The sequence below is a fragment of the Notolepis coatsorum genome (assembly GCF_963971535.1).
Source record: "Notolepis coatsorum genome assembly, chromosome: 17".
Classification (NCBI taxonomy): domain Eukaryota; kingdom Metazoa; phylum Chordata; class Actinopteri; order Aulopiformes; family Paralepididae; genus Notolepis; species Notolepis coatsorum.
This window is the reverse complement of record NC_140181.1, coordinates 57,293,293-57,308,158: the sequence shown is the minus strand read 5'-3', so window position 1 is coordinate 57,308,158 and position 14,866 is coordinate 57,293,293. Positions and strand designations below refer to the sequence as shown.

The window sequence follows — 14,866 nt, the reverse complement described above, 5'->3', positions numbered from 1 at the left end:
ACACCAAATTGTACATAACACTTTCATTCTGCCTGGCTACACCACACCCTAGGGTAAAACACATTAGGTAAGCAGTGTTCCTGGCTCCATAAAACACAGCTAATTGATTAATAAATTACGTAGGTCATCAAGGTAACAAGCTATTTGGAACAACTTTTTTAGACTTGTTATTCTGAAGACTTCAAACCCTGGCCAAATGGCAAGGAGCACCTATGTAATTTTTACTCAGTGCCTTAATAACATTTCAGACTACCAGATCCAACGACTAGGCAAAACCGAGTCAACGTATAATGTATATCATGCCAGTTAGGGTACCTTATATATACTGCACCTGTGTATACTTTACTTACTCATAGTATATATTCAGATTCTAAGTGTTATTGGCCATATTTATTGTAATGTATAATATAACTGATAGGGCATACATACCCTCATCTGCACCTTTGATTACACTGCCTACTTGCTTTTATTCAGAGCTAATTATAGTTTACACTGCTTATTTGAACTTTTCTACTGCACTATCATTTAATTGCCCATATTAATGTATTCTACTATTACCATGCCCATACCTGTACCACACCCCCCCTCCCCCATGCTGCTATGACGCCTGCATTTCCCCAAGGGGATCAATAAAGGAATATCTTATCTTATCCATAATATGTCCCATTTAAGGGTCTCTGCATACTTGCTTTTAAATACTCATTTGCGTGCACATGAGGGTATGCTGCGTTCCTTTGGAGTGTACTTTGTGCACGTCTGAAAGATCCAATGAAGCGCGTCAACAGTGAGGGGCAGTGTGGATGTGATGGGCTAAATGCTAAAACTCCACATGGAAATCTGCACAAAAATACAAAACAGGTCCGAGACCTTTTTCTGCTGTGATCTGAACACAACCTCCTTGAGTGTCACCATGTTTTATGTTTGCGTTGCAAGTCTGGATAGTGGATAGTTCACAAGGAAGATATTCTTGTTCTATATAATGTTACACTAACACACCCTTCCTGGACTATATACCGGTATGTGTTTAACTTTATACACTCCAAACTGTGAGCATCTGAACATGACACTGTTCATACTTTTTTTCAAACTCAAGTACGTGATCAATGGCGCTCAGGACGCAGCCGCTCGTCTACTCGTATGCACGGTTAAAGGCACGTATACTGAGACTCTGAGATGGTGGCGTTCGGATTCCATGTGATTTTTTGATTTCTTTATTCCTTCCTTTTAACTCAAAATCCATTTCAAGGCCGTTTGGACAGAGAGGGTTGAACCGCGGGGGACGGGCTTTGGACATCAATGCTAGGTGGCTGCCATCTTTATGTCTACGCTACAGTCCTACTGACAGGATGTCCAGCTGCAGTAGGATCCCTGCCAACTGGAGCGCACAGAGCACACAGGTGCCCTATTAACTACACTCTAATTCTTTAATTATACAATCAGCTATCCCACCTGGTTAGTTTCCCCTTGGTTTCGCTCTTAACTGTTAACTCTCAGACAATTTCAGAGCAAATGGGGACATGTCCGCTGAGATGTCCTTTTGATTTTCAAAGTCTGGAGTGTTAACTTTTGGAAATTGGGTTTTCAACTAGACAGAAAACAAACATAAACCCACCATTCTAGAACAAACTAGATTTGATTTCCTTACAAGTATTCATCTTGTTTCTTCTGTGGTGCAGGGAATCCCCCCCCCCCCCCCCTACCCCCCAAGATCCAAATCCAAAAGAGAAAAGTCAACTCCAGCACAAAATATCATATCATGGATCGATGCAGAGGTTACATTGTGCGGTCACACCGGGACTCCCAACAGGAAATCAACTGCAGTCTCTAGCATGTTAACAGTCACCGAATCACAGGACGTGATGTCGTCGTCATCCCTCGCGTGACAAACGAGAGTGACGAGTGACACCAGGGTACAATGTATATAACGATAACATAAAAGCCAATCACAGTTGTTCACAGATAGTATACCTAGTACAGTACAGCCATGCTGGAAGGTGGCAGGCTAGACGGCTCCCTCAGCAGTACCTACCTTACCGGTGATGTCATGCACAGCTACGTGGACAAAGATGGACGCCACCTCCATACCTTCCAAGTAGACGTGACGGTAGCCTGCAACACAAGCACATGGCAGCGGGAGAGGACATTACAGAGGACTCTCACCAAGGAAGGACCATAATAAGGAGGCCATTTTGTTTCAGGCCGCTCATTGGAATCAGCTGTGAAACGAGACTAGAGGGCTCCTGCGTGGGTCTGGAAAACGTCTCGGAAAGTGACGACTAACGACCCTTTGATTAAGTTTGGGAATCACACTAAATAGAATAGAAAATAGGGATGTAAAAAATCTCGATACAAAGAAATTTCTAAAATAAAATAAAAGTACATTCTATATAATGTATTGAAATGGTACACTGTGTTGACAATTCTGGTTCTCTTCCCTAGGTCTCTAAATTAGGCAACTGCTGCCTCTTATCAGCATAGAGTGGTAGGGGGGATGGATGGGTACGTCATGCACACACACAGACATGTATATTTTTTTAAGCCAAAGCAAGCTGGGTAGTACATAGTGTAATATCTGATTAACACATTTCCATAAAGAATGGAAATCATATCGAATCATGACCTCAAAATCAAAAAATGCTATCAAATCTCTATAAAATTCTTTACACCCTGAATGGAGAAATATTGCTATTCAGTCCCAATACACATATGACCAGCCTACACATTTTATGCAAATGAAAAATTATCTTCAACAAACTATGTGATATGGCCTTAGCTTACAGACAAACAACTAAGCCACTCTCAGTGAGGATACGTCATACTGAACTGATTCAAGTAGTAAAAAGCAGTCAAGAAACAAAAAAGTAAAACATGTAAAATAACCTAGATCAACCCCTCCGAAACATCTCCCTTCAGCAACGATACTATGACCCCCCTTTCTGTCACAACTAGAACAGAATGGGGAAAACGTCACTCTTCAGACTTGCCTATGGTCTGGAGGGATCAGATTACCGGCACTGGAAGGCTGTTTATTGTGTATGCAATCATGTATGTAAAGTGATCAGCATGGGGTAAACAACACAGGATGAAGAATAGGAGGCCGAGGCTGCTTAGCTGCTGGCCGTTACCTGGAATCATGCTGTTGAAGGCGATGGTCCGCTGGCCGATGAAGTCCTGGCCGATGGGGTCGTGGTCCCACACCAGGAAGCGCACCAGGGCCAGCTCAGGCATCTGCAGGGTGAACACTAACGTCTCCTCCCACATAGGGTTAAAGCCTGGGGAGGGAGGGAGGGAGAGAGAGAGAGAGAGAGAGAGAGAGAGAGAGAGAGAGAGAGAGAGAGAGAGAGAGAGAGAGAGAGAGAGAGAGAGAGAGAGAGAGAGAGAGAGAGAGAGAGAGAGAGAGAGAGAGAGAGAGAGAGAGAGAGAGAGAGAGAGGGGGATGCATGAAAGTGAAAGAGGAGTCATGAATAATTCAGGCTCGATGACTGTGTGTGTATCGTAAGCATACATAGAGCTGCTGTCTGTGCAACATCGTCACTCAGTGCTGACCTCATCCATTATACATCACACTCATACAGATGGGGGAAAGCGTGGATGCTGATCCCGCTCGCTCACACAAGCACAGCGCTCCTCTCGCTCTATTATCAACACACACGCAAAAAGACCAAGAGGTTACAAAAACAACACTGCGCTGCGATGGTCAGTGGGCGGGCGGGCGGATGGACGTGGGCCTGACATCAGGGTGAACTCACCGTTGTCGTCCACCACCCGGGTCTGCTCCTTGCAGCAGTCCACTGGCAGGCCGATGATCTCCACCTCCACGAACGGGTCGATGATCTGACGGGACGGATCAGATGGATGGACAGACGGTCAGCAACACACCCACGCATAGTGTGTGTGTGCAGTAGAGTCAAATACTTCTAAAAAGTGGAACAACGCCCAAATTAAGAACCATAATATGCTATTTCCATGACTTAGGAAAGCTATGCTTTCATCACGCCAGGAACCGTGCGTGCGCGCGTGTGTCCTACCTCGCCCCTATCCCCCAGCATGGAGTCTTTAGGTTTGGGCAGCTGCTGCCCACTGATGATCTTGAGGACCAGTTGTTTCTTCATCTGGCCTGGGAGAGGGTCCTCCAGGCTGGGGTTAAAGGCACCTACGGGGGCCAGTGAGGGACATTTAAGACTACATGGGTCACAAGAACATTTCTACATTGAATAACAATTTGGATAAATATGTTTTTTTTCCACCATATTGTTCAGTGCATTTGATTCAAATGTCTACATCTTTACTCTCATTGGGAATGCAAGATCGGACGTCTTTCAAATATCTACTCAACTTTCTGATTGCTGAAGGTAAATGTGTCAAGTTACCACATATTGGACATTGAGAGGTTCAATCTATTAGTGACATCATACATGCAACTCAGGGAAGTATATAGGTGACAAGTACTGCACAAATTAACAATCTGTACAGTCAAAGTCATGGCCACACTTTTGAGTGGAGGGGATCTTTAAGATCCTTTAATGGGTAACAAGGAAGCATACTAGGACCGCTACTGTTCCTAATTTATGCAAATGAAATGTCGATATTCCAATGTACAGTTTCCCCCACCCGCCTACACAACCCCCCCCCCCCCCCCCACCCACCCAACCACCTCCAATGTACTGTACAATTAACCCCCCCCACCCCGCCTACCCAACCTCCTCCAATGTACAGTTTCTACGTCAAATGTATATACTCTCTTTTTTAGACTCTTCTTGTATCACAAACAGTACTGTATTTGTAAATCTGGTATGTCATAAATGTATAGATGTAGCAGTACTGTCTATCTGTATGTCATGTATGTCATATATGTTATGATGAATTGAAAATGGGGGACCCTGATGTAAACAAGATGAAAGTATTTCTCTGATCTGCATCCCTTAACAATTGTGTGTATTGAGCTGTACTGTATTGTACCCATTCTGCAATCTGTTAATAAAATGTTCAATCAATCAATAAATCAATCATCAATCAAGTCTAGATTATTAAATCAAAATATCGTAGATTAAGATCTTAGTTGGGATAAGGTGTTCAGAAACATATTCCTATCGCCATCATCACTGTATACACCATGAGTAAACAGAAATATTACCAACTTACAGCACACAGAGAACAAAGCCCAACAGTAAATGAGACATGCTTAGTATCTCAACTAATATCACCATATCCAAGCTAAAATCCTCCTATCCCAGCTAATATCACCATATCTCAGCTAATATCACCATATCCCAGCTAATATCACCATATCTCAGCTAATATCACCATATCCCAGCTAACATCACCATATCCCAGCTAACATCACCATATCCCAGCTAATATCACCATATCCCAGCTAATATGACCACAGCTCAGTTAACATCACCATATCCCAGTAATCATTATTTGGTTTCTCATAGTCAGGATAGAAGTTTATTCATGCTATTGTAAAGAGATGGCATTTACACACAGATTACTTTAATAAAGCTGGGTAACTTTATATAAATAAAGTTATTATTATTATCAATTGAAAATGTTCAATACCTGGGATTTTATACGGTTATGTGTACTTTCACATGGTGGAGGGTATACTTACTGTCTTTTGTGTTACATTCACATTGTGGTGTGAGTGTGGTGTCACTAATTGGTTTGTTGTAATAGGGAGGTGTAGTCTGACGTCACTGGTTGTTCCACCCGTATTAGGGATTTATCTTTGAGAAATGGATTATCGGCCATTGTAACAATTCTGCCGCATGGAAATTGAAAAGTTCCCTTCTATCACTAACATTATTGTTTACACATTTTTGGTTGAAATAAAATTTCACTGTACAGCGATTTCTTTTATGATTAATTGCGAATATTTTCATGTTGAGCTATAGATTGTGGATGAATAAGCACAGAAAGCTACACCATGCCAATGTTAATGCTTTATTTGTTTTAAACGAGGCAATTTAGAAATGGGCAATGGGGAAATACATTGCGTTGGACAGAGGGTGGAACACGAAAAACGGTAATGACGTAACCACTACACCTCCCTATTGACAGTTGTTTTTGTATAATTGAACACAGGTGTGGTGATGAGGCTCCACGCCCTATAAGCAGACCGGGAGCATAGTCACTGTCCCTCACCATTTTGCTTTTTGTCCATTGTACATTTTGTATCCTGAACCAAGGAGGCTGCACCTTTTGATATTGAGAAACATAGTAAATAAATATTATTATTTTTGCTAAAAACGTGTCTGACTTCATGTTGTCCACCATTTTACAACCAAAGCCTATAGGGAAACTAACTATATTTGTGTGACTGTTGAGGCCTTAGGGCAAGACATACAGGCTTGGTTGTAACCAATACCAAAACAATACATTGTACCTAAACTGCACCTCGTCCATTTATGCCTTGCACTATATAGTATTGTATATTAGTACACTGCACAGTATTGTATATTGTATGGTAACTACGTCTACGAACATTGTACATATGTCTAAACTGAACACTGTGACCTCTTTTTTTTCTTCTAATTTTTACTATGTTTTTATTTCATACTATCTTGTCATGCACAGTCTCTGGAGCGCAACAGTAAGAAGCATTTTGTACAAAAGTATTCTGTACTTCTGTATGACAACTATTAAAGAAACTTGAAACATTACCTGAGTGATGCTAAGTAATAAAAAGTAAAGTAATGAGGGTGCTATATGAGGATAGATTGAACAGAAGAAATGACCAACCACCAAACTTATATCAAACATGCTTATTGGCTCACTGATGCTGATGAGATTAAAGGACTAGACCGGTCTAATTTTTACTTCTGGCCATTACCAGGGATTGTCCCCGTCTTTAATTCATGTTTAAAACATTTATGTTTTGGTAGATCTCAGCCTACCTTTCACACTGCCATTGATGTTGAAAAGGGTTCAAAACATCCTCCATGAAACTTGAATATCGCTAGGCATAGGTAATTTACCCTTGTATAAACCACTGTATTGTTTATTTAAGCTACTTCAACTTCAAATTACTTTATTTTCCTTTCGGAACTTCATTTGTGCAGTGGTTGAAAGACAAACATACAGTCACAATACATAGACACTCACCACTATAAAAACAATCGTTTTTTTTTTTTATCCACTTTTTCTCCCATTTTTTCTATATTTTCTCCCATCCCAATTTCGTATCATCCAATTCAACCCTCCCCTGTCACGGACGCTGTTTCTTGCCTCCCACAAGCCGGCTGCAATGTGGACTAAGTCATACATAGCACAAGTCCCCTCCGGTACTTGAGGTAACAGCAGTCGCATCTTTTCACCTGCGCAGCTCGATCTCTCAGTGGCGAGGAGTAACGCGTGGGAGGCTCACGCTGCCCCCGACACTTCCTGATTCTACTGCGCAGGCGCACCAACCGACCTGTAGGAGTCGCTGTCCACAACGCCCGATCCCCACCCATCAGTTTCCCACCCCCTAATACGGCCAATGTGTATTAGTACGGACGACCAGCTAAACTGAAAGCAAATGTGGAGCGCTGGGCTCGAACTGACGAGCCCAGCGTCTCCAGCATTTCGTGGCGAGCGCCTTGCCCACTACGCCACGTAGCCGCCCTGTATATAAAAACAATAGTTAAAACTACAGTAAAAAGACCACTATATAAAATAAAATATGTATATAAATAATAAATAATAGTAGTACAGGTGATATATGTCCATCAGGTGGAAGGGGGAGCTAATGTTGCTGTATTACTCTAAAAGTTATTCAAATTCACACAGCAACCGGGGGGACCCGGGAGTTAATAACAAGCGCACCCAACTGAACGGGGGACGTTTATTGTGCAAGCCTTGTAGTAGAGCAACTCCATCGTTTTCACCAAGACGAATAACCTATGGCTAGCAACCTTCAAACACCTTTCAAGTCTTGTGGAGTACTTTACTTACCTTGCGATACAGCTGGATTCGCAATATCAACGAGACAACGTTAACAATCCATCTGGCGCCTCAGGTATTAGTTAGTATTTCCCACCCCTTTTCATCAATGGCAGTGTGAATGACATAAGGTAAGCTGATATAAGCTAAAACACACATGGTATACACCTACGAACACAACATTTGTTAAAGATGGGCACTAAACAGTCCACCATCATTCCAGTCCCAAAATCCACCAAAATAACCTGCCTCAATGACTACAGACCCATAGAGCACTCACATCTACGGCAATGAAATCATTTGAGCACCTGGTCCTAGACTACCTCAAAACCTCCATATCATCTCAACTAGACCCATACCAATTTGCCTACCGTGCCAACAGGTCAGTAGAGGATGCCATTAGCCTAGTACTCCACCACACACTCCTACACCTAGAAACCCCCAACACATACGCACGCATCCTGTTTATCGACTTTAGTTCAGCCTTTAATACCATCTCCCCCAATAAACTATTCTCCAAGCTACAGGACATGAACATCAACCCGGCCATAAACTACTGGATCCTTGACTTCCTCAACAAGACAACCCAAAAAGTCAAGGTGAACAATCTCACATCCCACTCCCTGACACTCAGCACTGGTGCCCCCCTTAGGGCTGCGTCCTTTCCCCCTGGCTCTTCTCCTTCTACACCAACCAACTCATCTCCCTGGACAGCTCAGTAAACATTTTTAAACATGCAGACGACACCACCATCCTCGGCCTGATCACAGACAACAACGAGACCTCATACCGGCGAGAGGTGGACAGAGCAGCGAGATGGTGCTCCATCAACAACCTCCTGCTCAACACCTCCAAAACCACAGAAATAGCCATTGATTTCAGATCTGCCAAAAAAAACACACAAACTCCCACTATCAATCTCTAACCAATCCATAAGTCTGACGGACTCACTCAAATTCCTCTGCACCCACATCAACAATAACTTAAAATGGGACACCAACATCACCTCTATCACAAAAAAGGCCCAGCAGCGCCTGTACTTCCTCAGGCAACTGAGGAAGTACAGGGTCAAACGCCACCTGCTGGTCCAATTCTATACTGCCATCATACAAAGCATACTCACCTCTTCAATCACAGTCTGGTACGCTTCTGCACAAAAACACTTAATTCAAAAACTTCAGCGCATCATTAACAAGGCCTCCAAAATCATAGGGTGTGACCTTCCCTCCCTGGACTCCATCTTCACCTTCCGCACAACCACCCGCACCAGAAAAATTGCTAAGGACCCCTCACACCCCCTGTTTCAGCCCCTGCCCTCAGGTAGGTGCTTCAAGTCCATCCTCTCAATAACCACCCGCTTCAAGGACAGCTTCTTCCCAACCGCCATTCGGACCCTGAACTCCCTTGGCCCCCCTCTCCCCCTCACCAAGCTCCTGACCTGATGGACTAGACTCTTCCGTATGTTTAGTTGTGCTGTGTCATGCTGTGCTGTATTTATGTATTTATTGTGTCATGTTGTGCTGTATTATGTATCCATTTCTGGGAAGGGGGGGGTCAATTTATCTATGTTCCAGTTGTATGTATTGTAGAGCTTATTATACTCTGTACCGATCACGAATACCACCAACCTGTAGGGGTGGAACGGTACGCATTCGAACCGTGTACCGAACAATACACACATGCCCCGAACCGTGGAGGTCGTACCGAACTGTACGCATTCGGGGCATGTGTGTATTGTTCAGTTATATGACGTTACATTAGCTACAAGCTAACTAACTTTAGCCGCGAGCTAACTAATGTTAGCCGCAAGCTAACCGTGGAAACGCTCACAGAGAAGTGACTCCACGACACCAGTTTGATTAGTGGGGAAGGGGGGTATATTGACGAGTTAATACTTTGACAAATGTTGCCTATATTTTTCAGTCAGGTCGGTGTGTGCCAAACATTATTAAAGGTAAACCTTTTTGCAATGCCTCCCCTCTTGCTGTACCAAAATCTCTCCTAGCTCTAACCGTCACTGTAAAAATAATGTGCCTGATGTCAAATGGCCTCATTCTTTCAGTTTTTGCATGACTACGTCCTTGAGAATAACTGAAAAGTTGGATTATTTTAAATAAAAAAACAACATATACCGAACCAAACCGAAAACCGTAAAACCTAAAACCGTGATACAAACCGAACCGTCGTTTTTGTGAACCGTTCCACCCCTACCAACCTGGTTGTGTGGCAATAAAGGAATCTTGTATCTTGTATCTGATAATGGAGAGAAGTAATAATTATACCGGTATGGACCTTTAACTACTTAGTTATCGAAATTTGGAATTGAGTAACGATACCACTGAAGCTATTCGATATCGATACCATAAGTATCGGATTTCGATACCCAGCCCTTATAATAGTCCTGATAATATCAGAATAATGTTCAAGTGAAGATGGCTCAATGTGTTAAAAACATCAACCGCCACAGATCAAGGTGAATAAGCTGACCTTCACACATGCAGGCGGGCTTGAGGATGTAGCCACAGTTGCCGTTGCTGTTGAACTTGGCTCTGTTGAGCTGGAGAACACGGCCGTCGGACTGGTAGTTCAACGCCACTGAAAAATCCAAACAAGCGGTTACCGTCAATAGGTTGAACTATTCCTTGAAGGCACATGATTTCAGACACTGGAGAATGGTAATGAAAAATAACATGCAGCTAATTGTGATTCATATTCAATGAAATGTCTCCATAGACATCTTAAATGTCTAAAATCTTGACAGATGGTGCCGGCCCCCCTTACCTAGGTGGCATCCGGCGTTCCAGAAGGGCTGAGGGTTGAAGTTAGAAGAGTCCACGCGGTAGGAAGAGGGGTAGATCCGGGAGAGTTGCTGCTGGTTGAAGTGGATGAAGGTGGCTGCTTTCTGCTGCATGACCTGGTGGGCCTTGGTTTCACTCAGTGATGAGACCTGCCAGCTCTTGCCTGCTGCTTCAAAGACAAGAGAAGGAGTCGTCTTCATGTTTATACACAGAAGGAGAGCTACTAATGATTACTCAAAGGAACACACCAACATTATGGGAAATGCGCTTACCGTCTTCTCCAGAGTCAGACAAGAAGATACAGTAGATACCAATTTCCTCCCTGGAAGCAAATATGGATCAGCTAGGCTAGCTGTTGGCCAAAAACACCTCTCCTGAGCCCTCATTTATCAATGGTGCGTACGCACAGATATGTGCGTAAACCGTGCGTACGATCATTTCTAAGCAAAGTGTGGGACTTATCAAAATGAACGTGTGCTTGAGATTGTGCGTATATCTACGCACAACTCAGACCGCGCGTATATGTCACCAAGCGGTAGAATATGAAGACTGCACGCACCATGAGACGGACTTTGTCTCATGGTGCGTGAATTACGGACGTGTTCTGTATGATCCGTAATTCATTATAGTTAATTGTAAAATAGCAACATTAGTGTAATTATTGTCAAACCCTATAAATAGCATTTGGAATAGGTCTTTCTTTCCGAATAAATGCAGCATGGTTTATATATAGCGTTATCGGAATACTATGGGGTGCACTGACTGCGCTCCACAGGGAACTGTTTTCAGAGATAGCAGATGGGGATGAATGAGGGGCAGTCTAATTGCCGAGAGAGCATAATATTAACTAGAGTCCGCTACCCGAGACACATTCTCCTTGATTTGTACCGCAATTTGGGACCCAAATTGGAGCGTGGAACAAAACGCACATGCCATCCCCATGTACATTCAAGTCCTCTCCACCCTCGGGTCTTTGGCCACCGGCGCGGCCCATCGTGATATTGGAGATGGATCGAGCAATAAGACTGTTACTGTACCACCCATGTAGCTGTCAAAGCTCCATCACAAATTCAGTTATGTGAATAGAAAGGGATTCCACTCAGTCAATCTTGCGATGCACATTTGCCTGGGCAGACGCAGCGGCAGAACACCCACCTCCAAAGCCCAAACGCGATTAAACATTGTTTAAAATAAAAAGCGAAATACTATTATTTTGCACACCTGCAAGTACTCCGTGTTGATAAATGCCACTTGTTCTATGCTCCGCGCTCGTGCACGATTTTAAACATTTGCATACAGAACCGCCTCTAATTAACCATATATGGTAATGAAACACCCCCATGGAATGTAGAATAATGGACTAAGCGGACTTGAAACTTCACTGAGAGCGAGTCATCCATGATCAATCTCGCTCTCAGTGAAGTTTCAGCGGAGGTCATCTATTCGAACCAACAAATTGAAGCTAGAAAGCATTTAGTTGTGACCAATCTTATTTGGAAACACGACACAAAATAATAGTATTTCGCAACAATATTTAACCGCGTTTGGACTTTGGAGGTGGGTGTTATGCCGCTGCGTCTGCTGCTCCCCCCCCCCCCCGTGCCAAACAAGCAGGCCAACTGCGCTCTAACGGGCTCTTGTTCGCGCGTGAGCATTGCACTCCTGTTGGGTCGTTCGTTGGGTTGGTCAGAGTCATTAACTATGGCTTCAGTGGATAACCCCGATCACCTGCATTTAAGTGATATTTTAATTACAGATACCCCAGTAATAACATTACAATTGAATTCAATGCAATGCGTGCCTTCCTCCCGGTCACCAGCAACGACATGTATCAGGCAAATGCGCATCGCAACATTGACTGAGTGGAATCCCTTTCTATTCACATAACGACTGGCCCCGACAAATGCACCCCCTGAGGACCCGTAAGCCCACATCAGGGGGGAGGGGAGTCCCGTCGCCCCATCCTTCCTAATGAAGAGGGGGCGCAGTCAACTCCACCCGAGTGCGAGCAAGAGGGAACTAGAACCGCTTGAACACACAGCACAGGCGGAACCACGTGTGACACAACACATTGTGGCCCACACCCACACACCCCTGCTACCCCACCAAGGACGGGAAGCAGAAGAGGCCACAGACCTCAGAACCGCCTGGGAGACAGATGTCCATGAGGTAAAACCTTACGAAGGTACCCGGGGAGGACCATGAAGCTGCAGCACAGATGTCCTCCACGAGGCCCCACCCAGCAGAGCGGCAGAGGCCGCCACCCCACGAGTGGAGTGCGCCCTGACGCCCCCAAGGGGAGCCAACCCGGCCAACGTGAAGCAAGGGCAATGCCCTCGCACAACCAATGGGACAGGCGCTGTTTCAACAGTGCCTTACCAGCACGAGAGCCACCGTAACAGACAACTGAACGGTAGCCCTGAGGCCCTGAGTACGGCTGAGGTAACCCCCAAGCCCGGACCGGACATGACAGGTGAAGGCCCGCCTCCAACTCACTAGCGTGAGGAGGTGGATGAAATGCCTGAACCATAATATCCCTGGAGCAGAAAGCACTCCGGATATTTTTAGGCACGAAGGCTGGATTAGGCCGCAGAGTGGCACCGCTATCGGAACGAAAAGACAGGCACTCTGGCCGTACCGAGAAAGCACAAAGCACACCCACGCGTTTTAGCGGAGGTGATGGCCAGCAAGAACGCAGTCTTCGAACGACAGCCGTTCCAACAGCGCTTGCTCAAGAGGCTCAAACGGGGCCAAGGACAACCGACCGAGGACCAATTGAAGATCCCAGCTCGGAGCCAAAGAGCGTTTCACTGGCTTAAGGCGTCAACGCCAAGCAGAAAACGCTTCACAAGAGGGTGGCCTTACACCACTCTTGGAAAATACGCCACTTACCCGCGTAACCCGCGATAGTGGAAGGAGCATGCTCGTTCCGGATGGTACCAACCACAGAAGGATCCATCCTCTCCAGACTCACCCTCTCACCAGCCAACCCACCAGCAGCTGGCCCAGCACAGGGAACTAACACAGAGACCCGTGCGCTTGAGAGAGGGCCCGCGATGACCAAGGAACAGGCCATGACGGGATACCAAGAGCTAGATCAGGACCGGGAACCACACAGCTGCGCCCCGGTCCGGCGCAATCAGGATCAAGGACCTCCGCTCCTCAACGTACCCGCCCCAACAACTGACCTAACAGATGTATGGGGGAAAGAATCACAGGCAGCACGGCATCGGTCCCAGACCTGCCTGACTATGTCCGGACGTAATCCCCACCCGTCAGGGTGAGGACCGCCCCGTGACATTACACCTGTACCCACATTCACCCTGCCGGGGATGTGGAGAGCCCTCAGGCCGCGTAGATGGAGAACGCCCATAGCCAGCCGCCCGCCGCCCGGTGCAGACGGGGGGAGCGTACTCCTCCCCGTCTGTCGATATACGACACTGACGTCGTATTGTCCGTCCTGATCAACACCATTTGAGGACCAGAAGGACCGCTTTCAATACCAACACAACGTAGCGCAGACCGGGCAGCATGGTTTCCAGCTGCCCCCTACTGCGTTGGCCCGACGCATCTCCAGCGAGGGAGGCGTCGGTGAAAAACGTGACGTGTGACAGCCTACTGCCCATGGGGACCCCCCTGGTGAGGACCCCCCCAGGGGCGAGGTCCCCCAGTACTGACACGGGAACCTTAGCCGCTTCCACTTGCCTCTCACCGGGTCTATTTCCATACTGGAAAACCCACCTCCGTAACCCCCTCCTGGGGTGAAGAGGAGGCCAAGAGGGACCACGGAATGAGCAGATGCCATCATACCGAGCAGGCGTATCACGGACAGCGCCATAACCGTCCTAGGACGGAACCTCCCGAGTGTGTCGACAACACGCTCTGAGAGGGATGCCCATAGCACTCCAACCGTTGACTGGGAAGAGGAGTACTCTACTTCCAGTCTACAGCAAACCCCAGGCTGGTAGGAACCTGCCTGGTACGAGACCTGACGATCCACCTTGACCGCCAAGGACCAGAACGTCGTCAGGGCAGAATACACTTCGTAACCCCTGACGACGCAGAGGCCCCAGTGCGGCCTCCACGCACTTGGTGAAGATGCGGGGAGCCAGAGAAAACCGAACGGCAGCCTCTGGTACTCA

The 14,866-nt window shown here is 45.8% G+C and overlaps 1 protein-coding gene across 2 annotated transcripts in view; it reads right to left on the bottom strand.

Annotated features, from left to right (window-relative positions):
- plch2a (phospholipase C, eta 2a) overlaps nt 1-14,866 on the bottom strand; it is a 371,794-nt gene that overhangs the window by 13,591 nt on the left and 343,337 nt on the right. The window contains exons 15-20 of one of the 2 annotated variants that reach the window (XM_084333948.1): nt 10,708-10,893; nt 10,414-10,521; nt 4,029-4,153; nt 3,750-3,834; nt 3,126-3,272; nt 2,030-2,109 (exon numbers count right to left, since the gene is read on the bottom strand). In XM_084333948.1, the coding sequence (XP_084190074.1) occupies nt 2,030-2,109; nt 3,126-3,272; nt 3,750-3,834; nt 4,029-4,153; nt 10,414-10,521; nt 10,708-10,893 (731 nt within the window). The remainder of the gene's footprint in view (nt 1-2,029; nt 2,110-3,125; nt 3,273-3,749; nt 3,835-4,028; nt 4,154-10,413; nt 10,522-10,707; nt 10,894-14,866) is intronic. The other variant, XM_084333949.1, reaches the window with a different exon arrangement.